The 23890-nt window shown below is 36.7% G+C and overlaps 1 protein-coding gene across 1 annotated transcript in view; it reads left to right on the top strand.

Annotated features, from left to right (window-relative positions):
- Nucleotides 1–23890, top strand: part of LOC128640514 (pancreatic triacylglycerol lipase-like) — a 134528-nt gene that overhangs the window by 79482 nt on the left and 31156 nt on the right. Inside the window, exons 4-7 of the mRNA XM_053692990.1 lie at nucleotides 1061–1195; nucleotides 5127–5235; nucleotides 19232–19351; nucleotides 19427–19546. Of these exons, the coding sequence (XP_053548965.1) occupies nucleotides 1061–1195; nucleotides 5127–5235; nucleotides 19232–19351; nucleotides 19427–19546 (484 nt within the window). The remainder of the gene's footprint in view (nucleotides 1–1060; nucleotides 1196–5126; nucleotides 5236–19231; nucleotides 19352–19426; nucleotides 19547–23890) is intronic.

The raw sequence follows: 23890 nt of genomic DNA, 5'->3' as shown, positions 1-23890 counted from the left end.
ATGAACTGTATCTCTCATATAGTTACTTTTTACTGATGCTGTCTGTTCTCTAGGCTATGTTACAAGTAGAAGATGAACTGCATCTCTCATATAGTTACTTTTTACTGATGGTGTCTGTTCCCTAGGCTATGTTACAAGTAGAAGATGAACTGTATCTCTCATATAGTTACTTTTTACTGATGCTGTCTGTTCCCTAGGCTATGTTACAAGTAGAAGATGAACTGTATCTCACATATAGTTACTTTATACTGATGCTGTCTGTTCTCTAGGCTATGTTACAAGTAGAAGATGAACTGCATCTCACATATAGTTACTTTATACTGATGCTGTCTGTTCTCTAGGCTATGTTACAAGTAGAAGATGAACTACATCTCACATATAGTTACTTTTTACTAATGCTGTCTGTTCTCTAGGCTATGTTACAAGTAGACGATGAACTGTATCTCACATATAGTTACTTTTTACTGATGCTGTCTGTTCTCTAGGCTATGTTACAAGTAGAAGATGAACTGTATCTCACATATAGTTACTTTTTACTGATGCTGTCTGTTCTCTAGACTATGTAACAAGTAGAAGATGAACTGTATCTCACATATAGTTACTTTATACTGATGCTGTCTGTTCTCTAGGCTATGTTACAAGTAGAAGATGAATTGTATCTCACATATAGTTACTTTTTACTAATGCTGTCTGTTCTCTAGGCTATGTTACAAGTAGAAGATGAATTGTATCTCACATATAGTTAGTTTTTACTAATGCTGTCTGTTCCCTAGGCTATGTTACAAGTAGAAGATGAACTGTATCTCACACATAATTACTTTTTTACTAATGCTGTCTGCTCCCTAGGCTATGTTACAAGTAGAAGATGAACTGTATCTCTCATATAGTTACTTTTTACTGATGCTGTCTGTTCCCTAGGCTATGTTACAAGTAGAAGATGAATTGTATCTCATACATAATTACTTTTTTACTAATGCTGTCTGCTCCCTAGGCTATGTTACAAGTAGAAGATGAACTGTATCTCTCAGTTGTGTTTTTACTAATACCATCTGTTCCCTAGGCTATGTTACAAGTAGAAGATGTAAACTGTTTCTGCATTGACTGGAGTGGAGGATCTCGGGCCTTATACACACAGGCAGCGAACAATATTCGTGTTGTTGGAGCAGAAGTGGCCTATTTTATTAATACCCTTCATGTAAGAACACAATTTTGTCTTTAACAGATACTTTATTTAAAGGGACATAAGGCTTCAATAAGAAATATGATAATGCATTAGAACAGGGCTCAACAAACCCAGGAGCCAGGAAGCCACTGGCTCCTAGAATTGTACCCTTGACTCCAAAGTTTCTGGGTTATTCTCCATATATCTATATACAAATACCACTGTTTGGCTCCTAAAAGTATGTCTGGCTCCAAAATATTCTTACTGACTCCTAAATTTAAACAGATGTGTAAGCCCCTGCTATAGAACATATTCCCTTTATAAGCTCTGCAAAACAGTTTAACACATAGTTAAAGCCAGCTCTGGACCTCAAGTCACTACTGATCCAGAGCCAATTCTAGACTGGGAAACAACTACTGGCTTCTTAGCCAGTAAGAAGTTGTATGGGACTGTAGCGGCCAATTAGCAGCCATGTTTAACTTAGAAATGAAAAATTATTGCTGCACTGGAGCTGTTTAAAATATTAGCAGCAGTTGTATGTCTGTGTATAAATACAGGCATGTTATTTCTCCACAGGATGGAAAATACACATAGAACAGTATCTCTGCTGGCTTAGAGCAGGAGACCATTTTAGATATTATTAGCTAAATACAACGATAGCTTGGAAACATTTTACAGTATATTATAGTATGAAGTATGCTGGTGTTGTATAGATTTATTGTTTTTTATATGGCGGCGCAGTCTTTCACAAGGAGCTTCCCAAAACTCTTTCTACCACCTCAGGTCTCAGCAGAAAACCACAGAAGAAAAGGTCAATAATAGTGCAATATAGCTTAGGCCTGCACTAAGGGAGCACACTCACAGGTTATTTGAAGAAAGTGAAGATTTTATTCAGAGAACACCGGAATCATTGAAAACAGTAATTTCCAGCTTTAATAAAATCCAGTAAAAAGCTCTTGAAAGCTGTGTCTGCCAAAATAGGTTGAGCTTTTTTATTCATACTTTGAGCTTTTTATTGGATTTTATTAATGCTGGATATTACTGTTATCAATGATTCTGGTGTTTTTTTAATAAAATCTTCAATTTCCTCAAGTACCTTGTGAGTATGCTCCTTTAGTGCATGCTGTTTGCTAAGCTATATTGCACCATTGTTGGCCTTTTCTTTTGAGGTTTTCTGATGAGTCCAGTGGTGGTAGAAACAGGCTTGGAAACCTCCTTGTGAAAGACTGTGCCGACATCTAAAAAACAGTTCTGTGCAGATGGTTAAGGAGTACCCAGGGCTGGCAGCATCTTAAACTACAATGGAAGGCATTGTGATTGTACTTTTTCTGTATTAGTACTAATAATCTGGCTTGTTATATAGATTTAGCATAGGATTTTACAGGGATATGAAGGTCAATTTTTTTATATTCCATCAATGCATACTTCAATAGAGTTTGAAAAATGTTACTTTTCATTATTTGCCAAACTCATTAGCATTGTCCAATCATGGTGGGTAACTTGGGTTCTCTATGTTATGGCTCTTTCCTGATCGAGCTCACACAGCCATGAATGCACAATTGAATTGTACATTTATGGCCCCTATATGTCCCTTTAAATCAGTAGAAGATCAAAAGAAAAATGTATTTTCATAGATTTAAGTTTTTAATAATTTTACCACCATATTGGAAATCTTTTTTAAATGTTTACTAAACATTATGGGGCCGATTTATCAATGCTTCAACTGATAATATGCTGGAATTCCGCGTCAAATTAGATACAAAGTTGATCCGCCATAGTTAACAAAGCATCAACATCGTCAAATGTTGAAATGTTTCACATAATATACGCTCCCACAATATCAATCTGACGCATATAGATGCTTGTGTTATTCGAGCAGAATACTAATCATGCACCTTCATATTCGACTGTATTCGAGCGTAATACTGCAGATCCGCCATCACATTCAACTCTTTTTGACCCTCTTGCCAATATATCAAATATTCAACAGGTACACTCGCGTCTATTCCGACGCAGTGTACCTATCATTTAAAACACCAATTTGAGGCCGCAATTGCCATAGAAATCAATGGGAGTCTGAAAACACAGAAAGGTTATGTTTGATGCGGCAAGTGAATGAAGCATATTAGATAATAAAGGGAAATTAGAAAGTTGATAACAATTTTATACTCTTTCTAAATCATACAGACATGCATATTGCATGTTCAGTATCTAAATAATATGTTAAATAACAATATTATAATCACATGTAATTTCAAGGGACAGATTCATTTCAAAAGAATTTTTAATTGACAGGTAATGCCTGTCTGGCAGCAGCACTAATAGGTATAGGGATAAAAATAAAATAAATACATTACATACTATAGCTAACTTCCTTTTTTTTTATAAATCTATTTGCACCATGTTTAACGCATGTAATACAAATCTCACTTTCCACATTGCACCAAATTTGACGCAATACTTCACACCACATATGAAGCAATACTTTGCACCAAATTTGACGCAATACTCAAACTCATAAACAACCCACAAACTAGTAAATTTTGCTACCACTTTTTATTGGGAAATGCATAATCACATAATTATGAAATCAGTCAATCTGATTTAAATATACATTTTCTACTATCACTAACAAATCAAATTGCTTTATACTTGTGTCATTGATCACTCATCAGAACATGTAAGTTTCATTTGTTACATTGTGTATTATACTTTGAAAGTATATATATGTGAAATTAGTATTAACGATAAACATTGGTGATGACATTAGGCCACACGGTGTAATTTTTTTGACAATCATTTTAATAATGGAATGATGTTTGATTCAATATAATCTTAAACTGAAAGCTCAAAGGGATAGTCTACCTAGCATTAAACTGTCATTAATCAGATAGAGCAGAAATTAAAATCACATCTTTAATGTCATTCTATTTTCAGTGTTTTTCTTCCTTCTCTTGAATTTCATTTTCATTAAGAAATGTCATCTTAAATGCCAGCCCATTTTTAACACCTGTGTAGGGGTGGTGTTTAAAACTAGGCTGCTATCATGAAGTGATACAGAGGTGCAGAAAGAAAACTGGCCCAGCTCTTAAAATATCCATTGATTGCAAATAAATACATATGAAACCCTGATCGCATGTTATATTCACATTTATTCTTGCTCAGAATAATAATATATTTACACTATATATATATATATATATATATATATATTTATCTATATATATATATATATTTATATATATATATATATATATATATATATATATATATATATATATATATATATATATATATATATATTGGTATAAATAAACACAGAATTTAGGGACATGTAAATATGTTTTCAAAAGATTTCTGACATAACACATATTTATATACAAGTATGTGTAAAGATATATGTACAAATTCTAGCATTAATAATCATTAAAAAAAAAAAAAAACATGAGATAAGCATATCATGATTTCTAGAAATACAAATACACATTATTTATGTGAAAATATTATATATCAGATTTTTGGTATAAAAAATAAATAGAAAAATAACTTTCTATAAAATATTATTGTTTGTTCAGGTATAAATCTAGAAATTTCTTGGACATTAACAGATGAAAAATATAAGATTAGCTTTCGCAAAATGTGCTTGTTCATGGACAGTAATGAAAAGATATAAATAGAGATGATGGACATTCACTGTAGATCATTTGAGAAATAAAAATTTCCGCAACATCGATGACTCTTATTCATCAACAGTCCGATGCTAATCGCGCCGGACTTGACGTGCGTGTGTTTGACAGACTTGTTGATAAATAAGGCAGTCAAATGTAGATTTGCGACAGCGATGTCTGGCGAGCGTATTGACTCCAGCAAATGCGCCTAGGTTGACGCTTTGATAAATCGGCCCCTATGTCTTTTTTTTATATAAATGTATTATTTTTAATTTGTAAATAATGTATTTCTTTAGAACAATTTTGGCTATTCTCCATCAAATGTACATGTGATTGGCCACAGTCTGGGAGCTCATGCTGCTGGAGAGGTTGGAAAGAGGAAGCGTGGAATAGCAAGAATAACTGGTAGGTCCAACTGGCAGAGGTATAAAGGAATGTAGCTTAGACTATGAATGACCTAGTATATGATTGGATCAGCCAATAGGATAGAACTTAAATCCTATTGGCTTTTTTATACCTTAATACCGATTGGCTGATAGAATTCTATAAGCCAATCGGAATTGAAGAAACGCCATCTTGGATGACGTAGTTTAGGTTTTATTTTACAGGTACATTTGTCTTTATTTTAACTAGGTAGTTATTAAATAGTTAATAACTATTTAATAACTATTCTACCTAGTTAAAATAAATACAAAGTTGCCTGTAATATAAAAATAAACCCTAAGCTAGATACAATGTAAATATTAGTTATATTGTAGCTAGCTTAGGGTTTATTTTATAGATAAGTATTTAGTTTTAAATAGGAATAATTTAGTTAATTGTAGTAATTTTTTTTAGATTTATTTAAATTATATTTAAGTTAGGGGGTGTTAGGGTTAGGGTTAGACTTAGGTTTAGGGGTTAATAAGTTTATTATAGTGGTGGCGACGTTGTGGGCGGCAGATTAGGGGTTAATAAATGTAGTTAGGTTGCAGCGACATTGGGGGCGGCAGATTAGGGGTTAATAAATAAAATGTAGGTGTCGGCGATTTTGGGGGCAGCAGATTAGGGGTTCATAAGTATAATGTGGGTGGCGGCGGTGTTTGTAGCGGCAGATTATGGGTTAATAATATAATGCAGGTGTCGGCGATGTCGGGGGCAGCAGATTAGGGGTTAAAAAGTGTAAGATTAGGGGTTTTTAGACTCGGGGTTCATGTTAGGGTGTTAGGTGTAGATATAAATTTATTTTCCCCATAGGAATCAATGGGGCTGCGTTAGGAGCTAAACACTGCTTTTTTGCAGGTGTTTGTTTTTTTTTCAGCCGGCTCTCCCTTATTGATTCCTATGGGGAAATTGTGCACATTTTACCAGCTCACCGCTAACGTAAGCAGCGCTGGTATTGAGGTGAGATGTGGAGCAAAAGTTTGCTCTTCTCTCACTTTTTTTGTTTCTAAAAACCCGTAATACCAGCGCTGTCTGCAAGTGAGCGGTGAGGGAAAACTGCTCGCTAGCACCGCACCCCTCCTAAAGCAAAACTCGTAGTCTAGGTGTTTGAAAACTTAACTAGTAAATGCAATAACTACTATTCGTAAGTTGAAATGCTGGTGTCAAAATAACATATATATAATATCACAAATATGAAAAACAAAAAATGTTTGGGGAAAAAAATAATAAAAAAATGCAAAAAATATAGATAAAATTACAAAATATATTAAAATATTAAAAAAAGCAAAAATGTTGGCCAAAAAAAATTGTAGCAGCTGTTTATAATTTGATTGCAGAATAGGTCGATAATATGGCACCCTGTGTATATGTTAAATAAATTGTTGCAAACACAGTCCAATCTTGCAGGTCATATGATATTAAAGTCTGTTCGATAATATTACCAATAAATGATATGGAATCTTCCTGGATAATAGTGTACCACGGTATCTAAGGCAATCACTTAACCGGTTCGTAAGTTCAAAATCTTTCCGGTGCCTTACTGTGTACGAGAGAGCTCGCTTGATACAGTTACCCTATTCAAGGACCTGTCGGGTCTTTAGGGAGCCAATCTCTGCCGTTCCTCCTTGTGGCGTGTAAATTCAAATTACCTCGTTAGAGGGAAAAAGGATAGCCCGATGGCTTCAGTGCTCCTACCGCTCGCTCGGAAAGAAGATGACAATTTTACCTGCTTCTGCAGTGCTTCTGGCTTTCGACGAGAGCAGTTCTGGGAGTCCTTCAGTTCACGCTTACTGGCCAGTTAATGCGTGAGAATGTTGAGTGCTGGAACTGGTTACCTTTCTACGCGTTTCGGCTCTGTGGAGTTAAGCCTTTATCAGTGCCAGAACCAGCATCCTGGTGCTTCATAACTTCTGTTTCCCATGAGCCTGAAGGTTTGTGCAAGTGTGACCGAGTATGCTCTAGACAGGGGATTTGGGACTTTACATTTTTGCTTATGTAGAAGTCTATAGCGGTAATGAATATCTGCTCACATGTGCACTGCACACTGATTTTTTTTTTTATTCCAAACATTAGCTATGGTGTAGTTCATGGGTACTGGTATGATGCCTATATATACAAATTATATATAATTGTTATGTTTACAAGAATGAATATTAATGCCAGAGAATACAGAAAATATGAAAGATAAATAGACTACCAAAAGTACTGCCAGACTCTATTGACATTACTGCTTAAAAAGGCATTACTATTTTTCAGACTCGTCGGAAACAAGGGGCATCAAGCACCATACTGAGCTTGATAAATATGCCCCAATATCTTCTTTTGTTTGGGTTTAGGGCGGTACTTTCAGGAGTATAGCATATCATAGCAATCGATCTCAGGGTATCTACTTAGCGATGATATACTTTCCTCTTCTCATCCATATACATACATCTTTAGGCATCTATATTTATATGTATCTCAACGTTAAAGCCCTTTCCCTGCCTTGTTTTCTAACACCTGAGACCTCATATCTTTGAGTCACTTTTTTGTGCAATATTTATTTTAAATAATTTTATTAGATAGTGTTATAATGAGTGTAACTGTATTTTTCAATGTATTTTTGATGCATTTTGTGAGTTTTTTTTTGTGAAACAGTTAACCAGAGCTCTGAGGATGCGCTATCCCGACACTTGTTAACTTCACTTGAGCTCAACCAATCGTGTTTACTTTCAACTTGTAATATGAGCACTACATCTGATGTTGTGATACACCTTTAAGGTGCATCCCGCCCTCAATAGAGAACCTCCCTTTAAAAGGGGTTGGGTGCTGTTCATCAGTGCCTGAAAATTTTGTTGCTTACTTGTTTAAGCACACTCTAAGCTAAGTTCGTTCTGATACGTTTTTGTTCTATTTCTAATTTGGTACTTATCAAGTTTCCTCCTAGGTCTTTCACTGTGTTTATCTGAAACAGTGTTTAGGAGTTCAACTTACTCTGAAATTCATACTCTCATTCATTGAATTATCCAGATTGCTCCTCTTCCCGGTTTGGGCCGCACTCGCACCGAAGCCTCTGCAGCTTTCAGGTACGCTACATCGTAGCTCAGCTCTGCTTCTGGTACTTCTCTTACCATACCTCAAATGTGAACGGTTACTCTATGCTACTGAGCCCTATTGCGCTCCTGTTATTTATCACTGTTCCTGTGCATACTATCTGCAAGATTCGGATGAATGACTTGTATATATTTTAGAGCTGTCTGTGTGTGAGTGCGTGAAGATCAAAGGCGACTTTATCCTGTGTTATTGCAACAAATGTTTCTAGAGCTGACACATTATACTACCTATGTTTCTATATACTTCTCTTGGCAATTCAGTGTAAACTCAGCCTGCTTACATTGATATTCAGAGTTATACTCATCATAAATAAACTGACTCACATTTGGAGTAAACAGGCTTTTACAAGTATTAATCTCCTGTTTAATTTCCTAAAGAGTTACAATTCCATTAATTAACACTCTCCTAAACATATCCATCACATAATGTTCAGGCCACAAAGTGTTAATTGGAATTGTAACTAACCATGACCCCTGAGGAAATAGAAACTCAATTTAATAGTATAGAACAAAAACTTGATTATTTGGCACATGCTTTAACTGAGGTGCAAGCAGAAAATTTAGCCATTAAGACTGTACTTAAAGATTACATGGCTACAAAAAGCAGTGAAGTACCTGAACCACATATACAGTACCCTCAACCTTTCTCTGGTAAGAGACAAGAGTTTAGGGATTTCAAAACAGCCTGTCACTTGCTTTTCTCTCTGCGCCCACGTACATACCACTCAAACCGAATAAAAGTTTGTACTACCATATCTTTTTTACAAGGAGAGCCTAGGACATGGGCAAACAGGTATTACGAAAATAACGATCCTATACTGGATTCCTTACCAGATTTTTTCCAGGCTATGGCTAATCTGTATGAGGACCCAGACACCCAAATTCTAGCAGAAACAAAACTGCGCTCCTTAAAACAAGGGAAGCGGACAGTGGAGGAGTATACTACTGATTTCCAAATGAGGGCAGTAGACTCCCAATGGAATCAGATCAGTTTAAAAAATCAGTTTAGGCTGGGTTTGTCTGAGACTCTGAAAGATGAGCTCTCCAGACAAGAACTACCAGATAGTCTCTCAGGTCTTATAAAACTGAGTACAACAATTGATAGAAGAATCAGAGAGAGGCGTGCAGAGAAGGCCTCATTCACTTATACCACCCACGCAGAGAGATCCCCTAACAGCTCCGTGCCCATGGAGATCGGAGTTATAAAAGGTCCTCTCTCAGAGGAAGAAAAAACAAGGAGAAGACTGGAAAACTTGTGTCTGTATTGTGGAAAATAGGAGCATAATGTATCTAATTGTCCACTGCTTCAAAGGCAAAGGAAGGGTAAGCAAAAGAAATCTTTTAACTTATACCACATAACAGAAAATGTACAATTGACTTTGATTCTCTCGTTACAGTGGGATCAGGAAAACATCAAGTGCAGGGCGATGGTTGATTCTGGTGCTTCCGGAAACTATATTGATTCACTATATGTTGTAAATAATAAAATTCCCCTTGTGTGCAAGCAAAATCCTGTCTATCTCAAATCTATTGATGGAACCTTAATTAATAGGGGTCCAATTACACATCAAACCATACCACTATTAACCACAATAAAAGAGGGACACACTGAGTATGTCAGCTATGACGTCATACCTATTTCCCTTTATACTATCATTTTAGGGTATTCATGGCTGCAAAAACACAATCCAGAAATAGATTGGGTACATTCGCAACTTAAGTTAAAATCTAATTATTGTTTGGCTACTTGCTTTCCCCAGAGTGATGTTTCCATCTCTGCTGTGATGGAGGATGTTCCAGAACTCTATCAGGATTTGGCAGAGGTGTTTAATCTCGTGGAGGCGGAAAATCTGCCTCCACATAGGACCTTTGACTGCCCAATAGATCTCATTCCAGGGGCAGTTATACCCCATGGGAAAATGTACCCACTATCTCAAAGTGAACTAACATTTCTAAGAGCATATCTTGATGATAATTTGAAAAAGGGGTTTATTTCACACTCTACATCCCCTGCAGCTGCAGGAATGTTTTTGGTAAAAAATAAAGATGGCACTTTGAGACCAATAATTGATTATAGAGCCTTGAATGCTGTAACTGTTAAAAATAGGTATCCACTCCCCCTAATACCCGAATTGATAGAACGTCTAAAGGGTGCCACTGTTTACACAAAATTAGACCTCAAAGGAGCATATAATCTCATACGTATAAAGGAGGGAGATGAATGGAAGACCGCTTTTCGTACTAGATATGGGCTCTTCCAGTATAACGTCATGCCATTTGGTCTTACTAACGCCCGACGACGTTTCAGCACTTTATAAATGAAATCTTTCACGATCTACTGGATACATGCGTTATCATCTATTTAGATGATATATTAATTTATTCTAAGACACAGCAAGACCACGAGAAACATGTAAGATGGGTCTTAACACGGTTGAAGGAACATAAATTATACGCTAAAAAAGAAAAATGTCTTTTTCATGTTAATAAAATTAAATTTTTGGGGTATATTATCACCCCTGATCAGATACAAATGGATCCTGAAAAAATTACGGCAGTAATGCAATGGCCAATTCCCTCTACTATCCGTGCACTTCAAAGATTCATAGGTTTTGCTAACTATTATCGTAAATTCATTGATAATTTTTCAGATATAGTTAAACCATTAACTCAACTTACCAGTAAAAAGCAACGATATAAATGGACTGACGAAGCCCAGAGAGCATTTGACGTTCTAAAACAAAACTTCAGTTCAGCTCCTATACTGCATATGCCAGATCCACAGTTACAATATATTGTGGAAGTGGATGCCTCTACTTCAGGAATTGGGGCAGTCTTGTCCCAATACAACAAGGAAAAAACAGTGATGTCACCTGTTGCCTATTATTCCAGAAGGTTCACCTCCTCAGAGAATAATTTTGGAATAGGTGATAAAGAATTACTGGCTATAAAGGTATCACTAGAACAGTGGAGACATTTATTGGAAGGCACTAATGAGCCATTTTTAATTTATACCGGCCACAAGAACCTCCAATATCTCCAGCAAAGTAAAACTTTATCAGCAAGACAAATGAGATGGTCATTGTTTTTAAACAGGTTTAATTTTCTGATAACCTACAGACCTGGGGTACTAAACACAAAGGCTGATTCCCTCTCCAGAGTTCACGAGCAAACTCCTGTTGAAACTCTAAATCCCATTATTCCACTTGATAAATTCATAGGTATCTTAACTCCTATTGAGATAAGAATCAAACAAGCCCTAAAGAAAGAACCTATTCCACCCAAGTCTTGTATGAAAGATACTAAAACGGGATTATTCTATCATAACGCCAAACTGTATGTACCTAACACTTTAAGGAAACAAATTCTCCATCACACACACGACATACCTTTGGCAGGTCATAGCGGTATACAAAAAACTATAGAAAGAACTAGAAGAACATTTTGGTGGCCACAAATGGATCAGTCCATACATAAATATGTTCAGTCATGCGACATCTGCGCTAGGAATAAAATAGATCATAAAGGTCCGATAGGACTCTTATCTCCTCTGCGTGTTCCTGATAGACCCTGGGAAACAATATCTATGGATTTCATAGTAGAATTACCCAAATCCCAAAATTACAACACTATTTTAGTAGTGGTGGATCACCTAACTAAGCTAGGACACTTTATACCATTAAAAGGGTTACCAACAGCCTTTAAAACCGCTAACACTTTTATAACTCATATAGTGAGACTACACGGGTTACCAAGAAATATAATAACCGATAGGGGTACACAGTTCACTTCATCTTTTTGGAGGTCCTTATGTAAAAAGTTACACATAAACCCTAAGTTCTCTACTGCTTTCCACCCACAGACTAACGGGTTAACTGAAAGATTGAATCAAACCTTGGAGCAGTATTTGCGCTGCTATATAACTCACCAACAGGATGATTGGGTGACATATCTCCCCCTGGCAGAATTTGCTTATAACAACTCTGTATCATCCACTACCAAGGTATCACCTTTCTACGCAACATATGGGTTTCATCCCACAACCATATTGTTATCCAACATTGAAGTGAATTCCCCTGCAGCTATTGATTATTCCACTCAATTGCAAGAACGATTAGATATCGTAAAACTACACCTCTCTGAAGCTAAGACCACACAAAAACATTATTATGATCTACATCACAGATCTGCTCCTAATTATCAGGTAGGAGACAAAGTCCTATTATCCACGAAACATCTTAGGTTACGGGTGCCCACAAAGAAACTGGCAAATCAGTTTCTTGGTCCTTTTGACATTGAAAAAGTATTGAATCCTTCAACTGTACAACTGAAGTTACCTGCACATTACAAGTTTCATCCAACGTTTCATGTGTCACTTGTAAAACCTTATCAAGCATCTGACGTCTCTAATACACAAAAGACTGACCCTATCCTGGTAGATAACCAAGAGGAATTTGAAATCGAAAAGATACTGGATTCCAGAATAAAGGGTGGCCAGTTGGAATATTTTTTGAAGTGGAAGGGATATGGTCCTGAAGAGAATACCTGGACGAGGGGCACTGAGGTCCACGCTCCTCGTCTTCTCCGTGCTTTCCATCGTCGTTATCCTCTTAAGGCTTCTCCCACATGTTGAGGGGGAGCTTTGAGGGGGGGAGTGTGTGATACACCTTTAAGGTGCATCCCGCCCTCAATAGAGAACCTCCCTTTAAAAGGGGTTGGGTGCTGTTCATCAGTGCCTGAAAATTTTGTTGCTTACTTGTTTAAGCACACTCTAAGCTAAGTTCGTTCTGATACGTTTTTGTTCTATTTCTAATTTGGTACTTATCAAGTTTCCTCCTAGGTCTTTCACTGTGTTTATCTGAAACAGTGTTTAGGAGTTCAACTTACTCTGAAATTCGTACTCTCATTCATTGAATTATCCGGATTGCTCCTCTTCCCGGTTTGGGCCGGCCGGATCTACTTTCTCCACCGCGACCGGAAGTCGCACTCGCACCGAAGCCTCTGCAGCTTTCAGGTACGCTACATCGTAGCTCAGCTCTGCTTCTGGTACTTCTCTTACCATACCTCAAATGTGAACGGTTACTCTATGCTACTGAGCCCTATTGCGCTCCTGTTATTTATCACTGTTCCTGTGCATACTATCTGCAAGATTCGGATGAATGACTTGTATATATTTTAGAGCTGTCTGTGTGTGAGTGCGTGAAGATCAAAGGGGACTTTATCCTGTGTTATTGCAACAAATGTTTCTAGAGCTGACACATTATACTACCTATGTTTCTATATACTTCTCTTGGCAATTCAGTGTAAACTCAGCCTGCTTACATTGATATTCAGAGTTATACTCATCATAAATAAACTGACTCACATTTGGAGTAAACAGGCTTTTACAAGTATTAATCTCCTGTTTAATTTCCTAAAGAGTTACAATTCCATTAATTAACACTCTCCTAAACATATCCATCACAGATGTGCGCAAACAACTTGCATAAACCCCTTTTCGCTAATGCATAACTGTTAGCACTCCACTAATGTTTAATTACCATAATGTTTAACAGGATTGATTCATACACTTGCTTATATCAGTTTATGCAATTCATTATATATGAAAACAATATAAATATATTCTCACATTTCTAGAACATTTGCAATTCACACTTTAGTGTTGAGAAATTAATTTTCCAATAGTGGAAAACCATGTATATATGAGGACCACTTCACTCACCAAATGGAGTGCAAGGAAAAACAAATTGATGACAAACACCTTTATGAATTACTAGGCGATAAGTTTAAAAAATTTAAACCTAAACTAATACCCCTATAAAAATAAAAAAATCCCTCACAAAATAAAAACACTCCCTAATCTAATACTAAACTACCAATAGCCCTTAAAAGGGCCTTTTGTAATGCATTGCCCTAAGTTAAACAGCTCTTTTACTTCTGAAAAATACTAAATCCTCCCTAACAGTTAAAACCCCCCCACACGCCAAACCCCCCAAAAATAAAAAAAACTAACACTAAAAAAAACTAAACTACCCATTGCCCCTAAAGGGGTATTTGTAAAATATCAGCCAATAGGAATGCAAGATACCCCAATAAATATGGGGTACCTTGCATTCAATCTTCAGTGTGCAGTGGACAGTTGCATGAAGAGGAGCCTCCACGCCGCTGAGGACTCCCACATCTGAAAAGACCGCTCCACACCTCCGCTCCGTGCCACCTTCACTGTGGATGAAGATAGAAGATGATGGACCCGCCTGGAAGAAGACCTTCTCCGCCGGACTTTAGGAACCGTGAGTACCTATTTGGGGCTTAGTGTTAGGGTTTTATTTTTATTTTTAGAGGGTTTTTTTATTTTAAGATTACGGATTTGGGAAATTGAAAAAGGGCTGAATGCCCTTTTAAGGGCAGTACAAAAGCTGAATGCCCTTTTAAGGGCAATGCCCATACAAATGCCCCTTTAGGGACAATGGGTAGTTTAGGTTTTTTTAGTGTTATGTTTTTTATTTTGGAGGGTTTGGTGGTTGGGGGGGGGTTTACTGTTAGGGGGGTACTTGGTTTATTTTTAATGTAAAAGAGCTGATTTCTTTAGGGCAATGCCCTACATAAAGCCCTTTTGTTTTTTAATACTTATAGGTTAGGTTTTTTTTTGTAATGCTCCATTTGCCGTTGCTGCAAAACCATCCTGCCACCCTTCACCACCCTGCCATCCAGGTGAATTATTTTGGCTGTGCGTGCAGTCAACATTCTTTTGGCTGCCTCTCGCTGCCAACATTCCATTGAGGATGCGTGTGCAACTGGCGACGGACGCGTTACAAACGCGATTATAGTATAGATACTTGTACATAGAAAGCATGTACATTTTACAGTAGTAACCTAATGATCCCAGTCTATAGAGGGTTCTTTAAAATTTGGTAAGTCACTACATTCTTGCCTGTCCCTCTGGAAGAGGAGCATGTATACAACTGAATACACCTCTGGTTGTGCTAAGGTATGCCTAATATATTTCATACTTCTAAGTATAATTCTCCTTTGATTTGTTGGTTAAATTGTTTCATTTGTGTCTTCAAAGAAGTATATGTAAGGACTTATTTTTAACTATGAAAAAGTATTAATCTGAAATAAAGATACAACTCTGCTATACCTCCCTTTATTCCTTCCCTCAGCAGGCAAAACATTTCACTTTCTTCTTCATGTGCCTCATCCCCCTTCCCTTGGAGACAAAACAAAACATTTCCCTTTCCCTATGAAACCTTCCATTTTCTTCCTTCAACAGGCAAATACCTCACTTCCTGTTTCCTGTACCTTAATTCCTCTTTCATTCAAAAGGGAAAATGCTTTACTTTTTGTTTTCTGTACCTCACATTCTCTTCCCTTCAGCTGGGAAAATGCCTTACAGGGAAAATGCTTCACTTCCTGTTTCAAGTGCATCACTTTCTCTTCCCTTCAGCAGGGAAAATGCATCACTTCCTATTTAAAGGGACATTAAACCCAAATATGTTCTTTCATGATTTAGAAATAACATGCAATGTTAAGAAAACTTTCTAATTTACTTCTATTATCTAATTTGCTCTTGATATCCTTTGCTGAAAAGCATATCTAGATAGGCTCAGTTGCTGCTTTATTTTGTCTGATAATCTCGGTTGTGATAATCTATGTTCCAGTGTCCATTAAGCCTATTTATGAAATGTCTGTCCGACATGATCCGATCAGCAGATCCTGTCCGACAGACATTGCTCAATGCGGAGAGCAATACGCTCTCCGAATTCAGCACTGCACCAGCAGTTCTTGTGAACTGCTGGTGCAATGCTGCCCCCTGCAGATTTGCGGCAAATCGGCCGCTAGCAGGGGGTGTCACGCGATCTCTGTCCGCCTCCTCAGAGCTGGTGGACATTTTATGCTGCTTCATAACTGGTGTTTCTGGTGAGTCTGAAGGTTCGCCAGAAACACGGCCCTTCAAGCTCCATACGGAACTTGATAAATAGGCCCCAATGTGTTTATATAAGATTCATTAAGAAGGTACTGGTTACACACAGTTATACATTTATTTCACATGCTTGAAATAAACGTATTACCAGTACTAGTCAGCAGAGGATGTGAATGCATAGAAATGTATAACATTGACTTTTATTTTGCCAGAAAAAAGTAGTTAATTGAAAAAATAAACAATATCTCATAAGGACTAAATGGCCTACTTCAGGATACCAGTAAAGTAACACACACCTGACCAACTTTATTACTCCCCTCTTTCCCCTGAAATAAAAACACAACACCAAGTTGGGAGGAAGACCCGCAAGTCGCATTTATTCAAACAGCTAGTGCGCATGCTCGCACTAGCAGGTTACTTAGTAACCAACAGCATATGTAAATATGCCGGCACGCATGAGTCCCTATCCATAACTCCTACTTTGGGAGGTAGCGGCCTAATATAATTCGGGATATGGCGAAGTCCCCCAGATGACTCCGCCCCATCAGGTGTTATCCAAGAGGGTTAGGATGATTTTTTCCGGTCTGCCTACTTGCGAGGAAAAGGCACCCTAGGCCCGGCCCTAGTGACGTCGCCTTTCCTCCAGCCTGACCAATCACTCCACCCCAAGGCTACAAATTTAGGCCACTACCTCTCGCCGCTAGAGCAACTATAACTCCCACCTTTAAGGAGCCCAGCCCTTGACGGCCGAAAGAGCCGAATAAGAGGCTGGTGGAGGTCTAAACTTACAAACACAGGCTTACCTAAGGCTAGCTCGACTAAACCTAACCCTGCCGTGTTAACTAATGCCGAAATTCAGCCGTCACTCATGCCGCCAACTAATTCTCTCGCAATAGGGAAGGGGGGGTGGGCAGCTCCAACTTCTAACAGAAAACCGGAGGAAAGAGGCAGAACCTTCCAGAACATCAGTTCTTAAACTCTGAGGTGAGTCACTCCCCTTAAGCTGCAACATTGTTGCAACTCCATCTTTCTCTTTACATTCCTATCCTTGCCAGACCACAGCCCTTAATACATTCCATTCCCACTAGGGGTCACTACACTATCAGATTGTAAAATTCTATTTGTATTCTGGTCTCCACTGTCTGTGCCAATTATTATTATTATTTTTTTTTCCCATTAAAATGTGTTCTGTAATTAGTGCAGTATTATATTTAATTAATTTATTAGTATATCCTGATTTTATTTCTAGAGACATATCTTAACTGTATTTTACATAATGTGTAAAGATGTGTAACATACGCTCTTGTAATTTGCAATACATTGTAATTAAAGATACTGTTATATTCGAGCAATAAAAATATTATTTTTTTTATTTTTGTATTTATAGTTATATTTTTAAATTAATACTTTTAGTAGTTGAATATTTTCGTCTATGTCATTTAGCTGTATAAGTATATTACATTTTTTATTCTTGCATTGTAATTATATGTACTATGGGCTAGATTACAAGTGGAGCACTAAATTAACCAGTCATTACAAGTGGCTGGTTATTGCTACCACAAGCTCGCAGTAGCAATTAGTGCTCTGAAAATTAACCACAGATCAGATCTCTGGTTAATTTTCTAAAAGTGCCCAAATGCCCTCAAAATAGAGGGCATTATAGTTTTATATTAAAAAATAATCTAGCATTGTTTTAATAAAAAAAAACTGCACTAGGCAGTTTTGGGGCTTTAAAGTAGGAGGCAGTGGGTGTTAGAAAAAACACTATATATATATATATACATAATAACACAAATATATATATATAAGAATATACATACATTAAAAATGCTGTCCATTGCTGCAGTACTTACCCCCTTCACTATGTGAGGTTCTTATGCCGTCTGTGACGGCATCAGAATGAGGGTCTCATAGGAGCCTATGGAAGCGGGCTCTCATGAGCACAAAGCTTCCTAGCAATGCGAATGCGAGCTCACGTTCACATTGAGATTTACTTATAATACCAGCGCATATTATTGTGCGCTAGTATTACAAAGTGGAGTGCTAATATCGCTTGCACACAAGTGCTATTTAGAGTCCCTCTTATAATCTAGCCCTTTGTTGGTTATATTTTACCATCATATTATGCACTAAGTGAATGCATTTCCAATTTACTTTTATCAAATTAGCTTTTTCTCTTTTTATTTTTTGAAGAGATATCTATGTAGGTAGCGTGCACTACCATATAATGCTGCACACTCATGCACACTCTTGAGTTTACTTTCCTGCTTTTCAACAAAAAATACCAGGAAAACAAAGAAAATTTAACAGTAGAAGTACACTAAAAAGTTGTTTAAAATTGTTCTATATGAATCATGAAAGAAAAAAATGTATGTCTATTTAATGAACAAAATATTGAATTATCTTAAAACATGTAGCTTTTGGCATATGGTAAACACACGATACCTCAGATTACATAAAATACAGCTTCCATAGAGTGCCCTACACAAGACTTTTTTTAAATGTAGGGATTACAAATGGGTCATGGAAGTATATTGAGTTAAAGGGAAATAAAAGTGCAAAAACAAAACTATCTAATATGTTAGAGTATTTAGAGTATTTTATCATTGCACTGTTGCTTTGATATTACTATGTTCAACCCATGCAAAGGGAATTATACACAATGGTTGAAGTAATTTCTACTTGAAGCTAGTGGAAAACATTTGGTTAGTCATTGATATAGACAAATGTGTGTAGCAACCAATCACCAGCTAGCCCTTAGGAGTGCATTGCTGCTCCTGCGCCTACCCTAGGAATGCTTTTAAACAAATAATACCAAAAGAACAAATTCAATAGAAGTAAATTGCTGCCATCCTTAATTGCTAATTTAGCATGTGCTGATGCAGAATAAGCTAATATACTACTGACTTTGTATGAACTTTAATAGATTTTAAATTTATATTGTTTTTACATTTGTAAAAAGGTTTGGATCCAGCTGAACCCTACTTCCAGGGCACTCCAACGGATGTCAGACTTGATCCATCTGATGCTGCTTTTGTGGATGCGATACACACAGATGCAGCGCCACTGATTCCAAATATAGGTAAGTATTACATGAATTAATGTGCTATATAATAAATGAATATGAATAGATGTTACCATACATTCCCTATTTCAGGTTTAGGAATGAGTCAAACAGTTGGTCACCTTGATTTCTTTCCAAATGGAGGAGAAGAAATGCCAGGATGCAGGAAAAACATAATCTCTCAGATTGTAGACATTGATGGAATTTGGCAAGGTAATTTACCCTTTTTTATTTCTTTTTATTTCTTATTTTATTTATCATTTTAATTTTGTTTTAAAAAATAATTCAAAGATCTTATAATAAATATCATTTTTATATTACTATTGAAAATATCAGTGATAATAGTTTCATTTTATCTTTTCAGTTCTCTTGTTTACAATTATTCTATTAAAGTTTATTCAAAAAGGTTTTAATAAATATACATAAATTTACATAGTTACCAGTGAGTTATTGGCAGCCATTAAAGGGCCATGATAGCCAAATGTTGAAACACTTGAAAGTGATGCAGCATAGTTGTAAAAAATTGACTAGAAAATATCACCTGAACATCTCTATGTAAAAAAGAAAGCTATTTTACCTCAAAATGTCCTAAGTATTCACACCCCATCGTAAAGGACTTTAAGCAGCAAATCAGTATGTCTGTCCCGGGACTTGCAAGGGTGTGAGCCTCATGCACTCTCATCTTATTTCCCTATTCAGTTTAAGGAAGTTTACTATGAAATATCATGAGAGTTAAGTAAAATCTCATGAGATCACAGTAAAATAGTTCATGACCTCAGCACTGCTGATGCTGATTGGCTGCTGTTCATTTCTTCCTTTTCTTTTTTCTACCTGCAGCTGAACAGTAACTTAAAGATAACTTTTTACACAGAAATTATTCTGCTGAGCTGAGGAAATTGTGAGGTAAAATATCTTTCTTTTTTTACATAGAGATGTTCGGGTGATATTTTCCTGTCAGCTTTTTACAGTTATACTGCATCAAGTGATTTAGCATATGAGTATTATGTCCCTTTAAGCTCTAAAAAGAAAAATGAACTGTTCTTCAGCAGTTGACAAATGTTCTCACTTTTTCATATTGTCTGTGGTTTACTATTATTGGATACATCGGCACAAGTTATAATTTTAACCCCTGCCAAATTTGCCCCAAAATCACATCTCACAGAAGCAGATGCTAAGGCAAACAGATCAGGGAAAAGTGTTTGAAAAAATGTTATAACAGAAATATTACAAATATTGTTCTGTTTGGCTTGATCGCTTTGTACAGTGTCTAAGGAAAATAATAATTTAAAGATGTGAAATATACATTTTGTAAACAAAAAACATCCAGATAAATGTTAAAGTGAAGGTAAACTTTGATGAATAAAAGCCCGTTTTTTAAAAATACTATTAAAAACAGGGGCACTTTCACTCATCAGTTTACAAAGCAGCCATTTTGATTAAAACTTACCTTTTTTTCTTTTTACAGCCAGAGCAGCTTCCCCCTCACACATCAGCAATGACTAATCCGGCTTCCTCCAATCACAGCTTTCCCCCCAGGGTAGTCATTGCCTGAGGCCATGCTGTGATTGGAGGAAGCCGGATTAGTCATTGCTGACATATGAAGAGAGGATTTCCAGCAGGGGGAAGCTGCTCTGGCTGTGAAAGGAAAAAAAGGTAAGTTTTTAATCAAAACGGCTGCTTTGTAAACTTTGATGAATGAAAGTGCCCCTGTTTTTAATAGTATTTTTAAAAAACAGGCTTTCATTCATCAACGTTTGCCTTCACTTTAAGCATTCTGAATTTCATTTGTATCTAGGCAAGATGGATATACTGGGAATGATTATATATTTTTATTTTTGGCCTAGTATCCATTGTTGTTGTAAACTGTGTTAACTACGGGTAACAAAAGGTATCTCCATTTAAGTTTATGTAGATGTTTCATTTTACACCCAGTTTACGCTGTTGTACAACAACAATGGAATTTTGACCTTAATATTATAAAAAGTTTTTTTCTAAAGTGTTTTTCATTCATTAAACAAGATAATACAATTTTCCATTTTGGTGATATTTTCAACTAAAATCTAGAAGAACAGTGCAGGAAATGATTTTCTATAAGAGAGTGGTTGCAACTGATCTCATCTTTTAGAATGGGATTTGAACAATTCTCACACTATAAACTGGGAAATCACAAAATTACAAAGTATAAAATACTGTAAAAAGTTCAGAATGAGGTTTGTCAAATTTCTGTTACTGTGAGAAGATGGCGACATGATCATCAAGATATTATTTGAATGTGACTTTGGGACTGATTTTTTTTTAACAGCAAGGCAAATGGTTAAAGGACCATTAACCCCTTAATGACCGGACCATTTTTCCATTTTCTTACCCTTAATGACAATGGCTATTTTTACATTTTTGCAGTGTTTGTGTTTAGCTGTAATTTTCCTCTTACTCATTTACTGTACCCACACATATTATATACAGTTTTTCTCGCCATTAAATGGACTTTCTAAAGATACCATTATTTTCATCATATCTTATAATTTACTAAAAAAAAATAATAAAATATGAGGAAAAAATGGAAAAAAACACACTTTTTCTAACTTTGACCCCCAAAATCTGTTACACATCTACAATCACCAAAAAACACCCATGCTAAATCATTTCTAAATTTTGTCCTGAGTTTAGAAATACCCAATGTTTACATGTTATTAGCTTTTTTTGCAAGTTATAGGGCCATAAATACAAGTAGCACTTCGCTATTTCCAAACCACTTTTTTTCAAAATTAGCGCTAGTTACATTGGAACCCTGATATCTGTCAGGAATACCTGAATATCCCTTGACATGTATATATTTTTTGTTAGAAGACAACCCAAAGTATTGATCTAGGCACATTTTGGTATATTTTATTCCACCATTTCACCGCCAAATGCGAGCAAATCAAAAAAAAACTTTACATTTTTCACAATTTTAGGTTTCTCACTGAAATTATTTACAAACAGCTTGTGCTATTATGGCACAAATTGTTGTAAAAGCTTCTTTGGGATCCCCTTTGTTCAGAAAATAGCAGACTTATATGGCTTTGGCATTGCTTTTTTGTAATTAGAAGGCCGCTAAATGCTGCTGCGCACCACACGTAAATTATGCCCAGCAGTGAAGGGGTTAATTAGGTAGGTTGTAGGGAGCTTGCAGGGTTAATTTTAGCTTTAGGGTAGAGATCAGCCTCCCACCTGACACATCCCACCCCCTGATCCCTCCCAAACAGCTCTCTTCCCTCCCCCACCCCCACAAATTCCCTCCCGCAGAAAGTCTGCCAGTACTAAATAAAAGGAGTTTTTTTTTTTTTTTTTATAAAAAAAATAAAATATTTTAGCTGTGATGGACTCCTGCCTTAGCCCCAACCTCCATGATCCCCCACCCCCAGCTCTCTAACCCTCTTCCCTATCTAATTGCGGCCATCTTGGGTACTGGCAGCTGTCTGCCAGTACCCAATTTGCACAAAAACATATAAGTATTTTCTGCTTTTTTTCTTTTTTGGGGGGTTTTCTGTAGTGTAGCAGCCCCCCACAATACCCCTACCCCCCTCCCCCTCCCAGATCCTTTTATATGATTTAAAAAAATATATATTTCCCCCCCCTCTTCCCTCATTGGTGTCAGTGGCCAGCTAATGCCCCCGCGCGCTCCCGGCACCCGGCGTGCACATTGCACTTCTAGGAACCGGATGCCGGGTAGCGATGGGCCGCCCACCCACCTCCCTGTTGCGCTCCCACCCACCAACGAACTACCGGTGCAGAGAGGGCCACAGAGTGGCCCTCTCTGCATCGGAGTCTTCTAAAAAGGTATTGCAGGATGCCTCCATATGGAGGCATCACTGCAATACCCTGAGAGCTGCTGGAAGCGATTGCGATCGCTTCCAGCACTCTCCTAGACAACTGACGTACCAGGTACGTCCATTGTCATTAACTACTTGTTAATGCATGACGTACCTGGTACGTCAGTTGTCATTAAGGGGTTAAACACAGTAGAATTGCATAATTGACAAGTGCATAATAAAAAAGCTATGCAATTGCACTTACTCTGAATGTCAAATAAGCAGTAGATTTGTTTCTGGCAAATTTAAATTTTCTCTAATTTCCAGCCCCCTGTATCATGTGACAGACACCAGCCAATCACAGACTAGTATAAGTATACCATGTGAGCTTGTGCACATGCTCAGTATGTGCTGGTTCCTTCAGAAAGTATGTATATAAAAAGTCTGTGTAGAATTTTATAATAAAAGTGAAAAGTGTCAAGACGGCATACTCTTTCTGAATCAAGTTTGTGACTTTAGTGTCCCTTTAAATCCTAGTTATGGCAACAAGATTTCTGATAGGAATTACAGTTAAAAAGAACTTAAATATTATGTAAATTATAATAATGAAAATGTGAGTATGAAATAAAAATATATATTTTAAGAACTGAATTGCTAAATATCATTTCTAAATGTGTGCTTCCTACAGATCTTGTTAGTGGTATGAGATATCATGTATAATATGACTATTAAAAATGTATGTATGTGTATGTATATATATAATACA

The sequence above is a fragment of the Bombina bombina genome, chromosome 9, assembly GCF_027579735.1.
Source record: "Bombina bombina isolate aBomBom1 chromosome 9, aBomBom1.pri, whole genome shotgun sequence".
Lineage (NCBI taxonomy): Eukaryota > Metazoa > Chordata > Amphibia > Anura > Bombinatoridae > Bombina > Bombina bombina.
The sequence above is the reverse complement of the archived record's forward strand: the minus strand, read 5'-3'. Positions and strand labels throughout refer to the sequence as shown.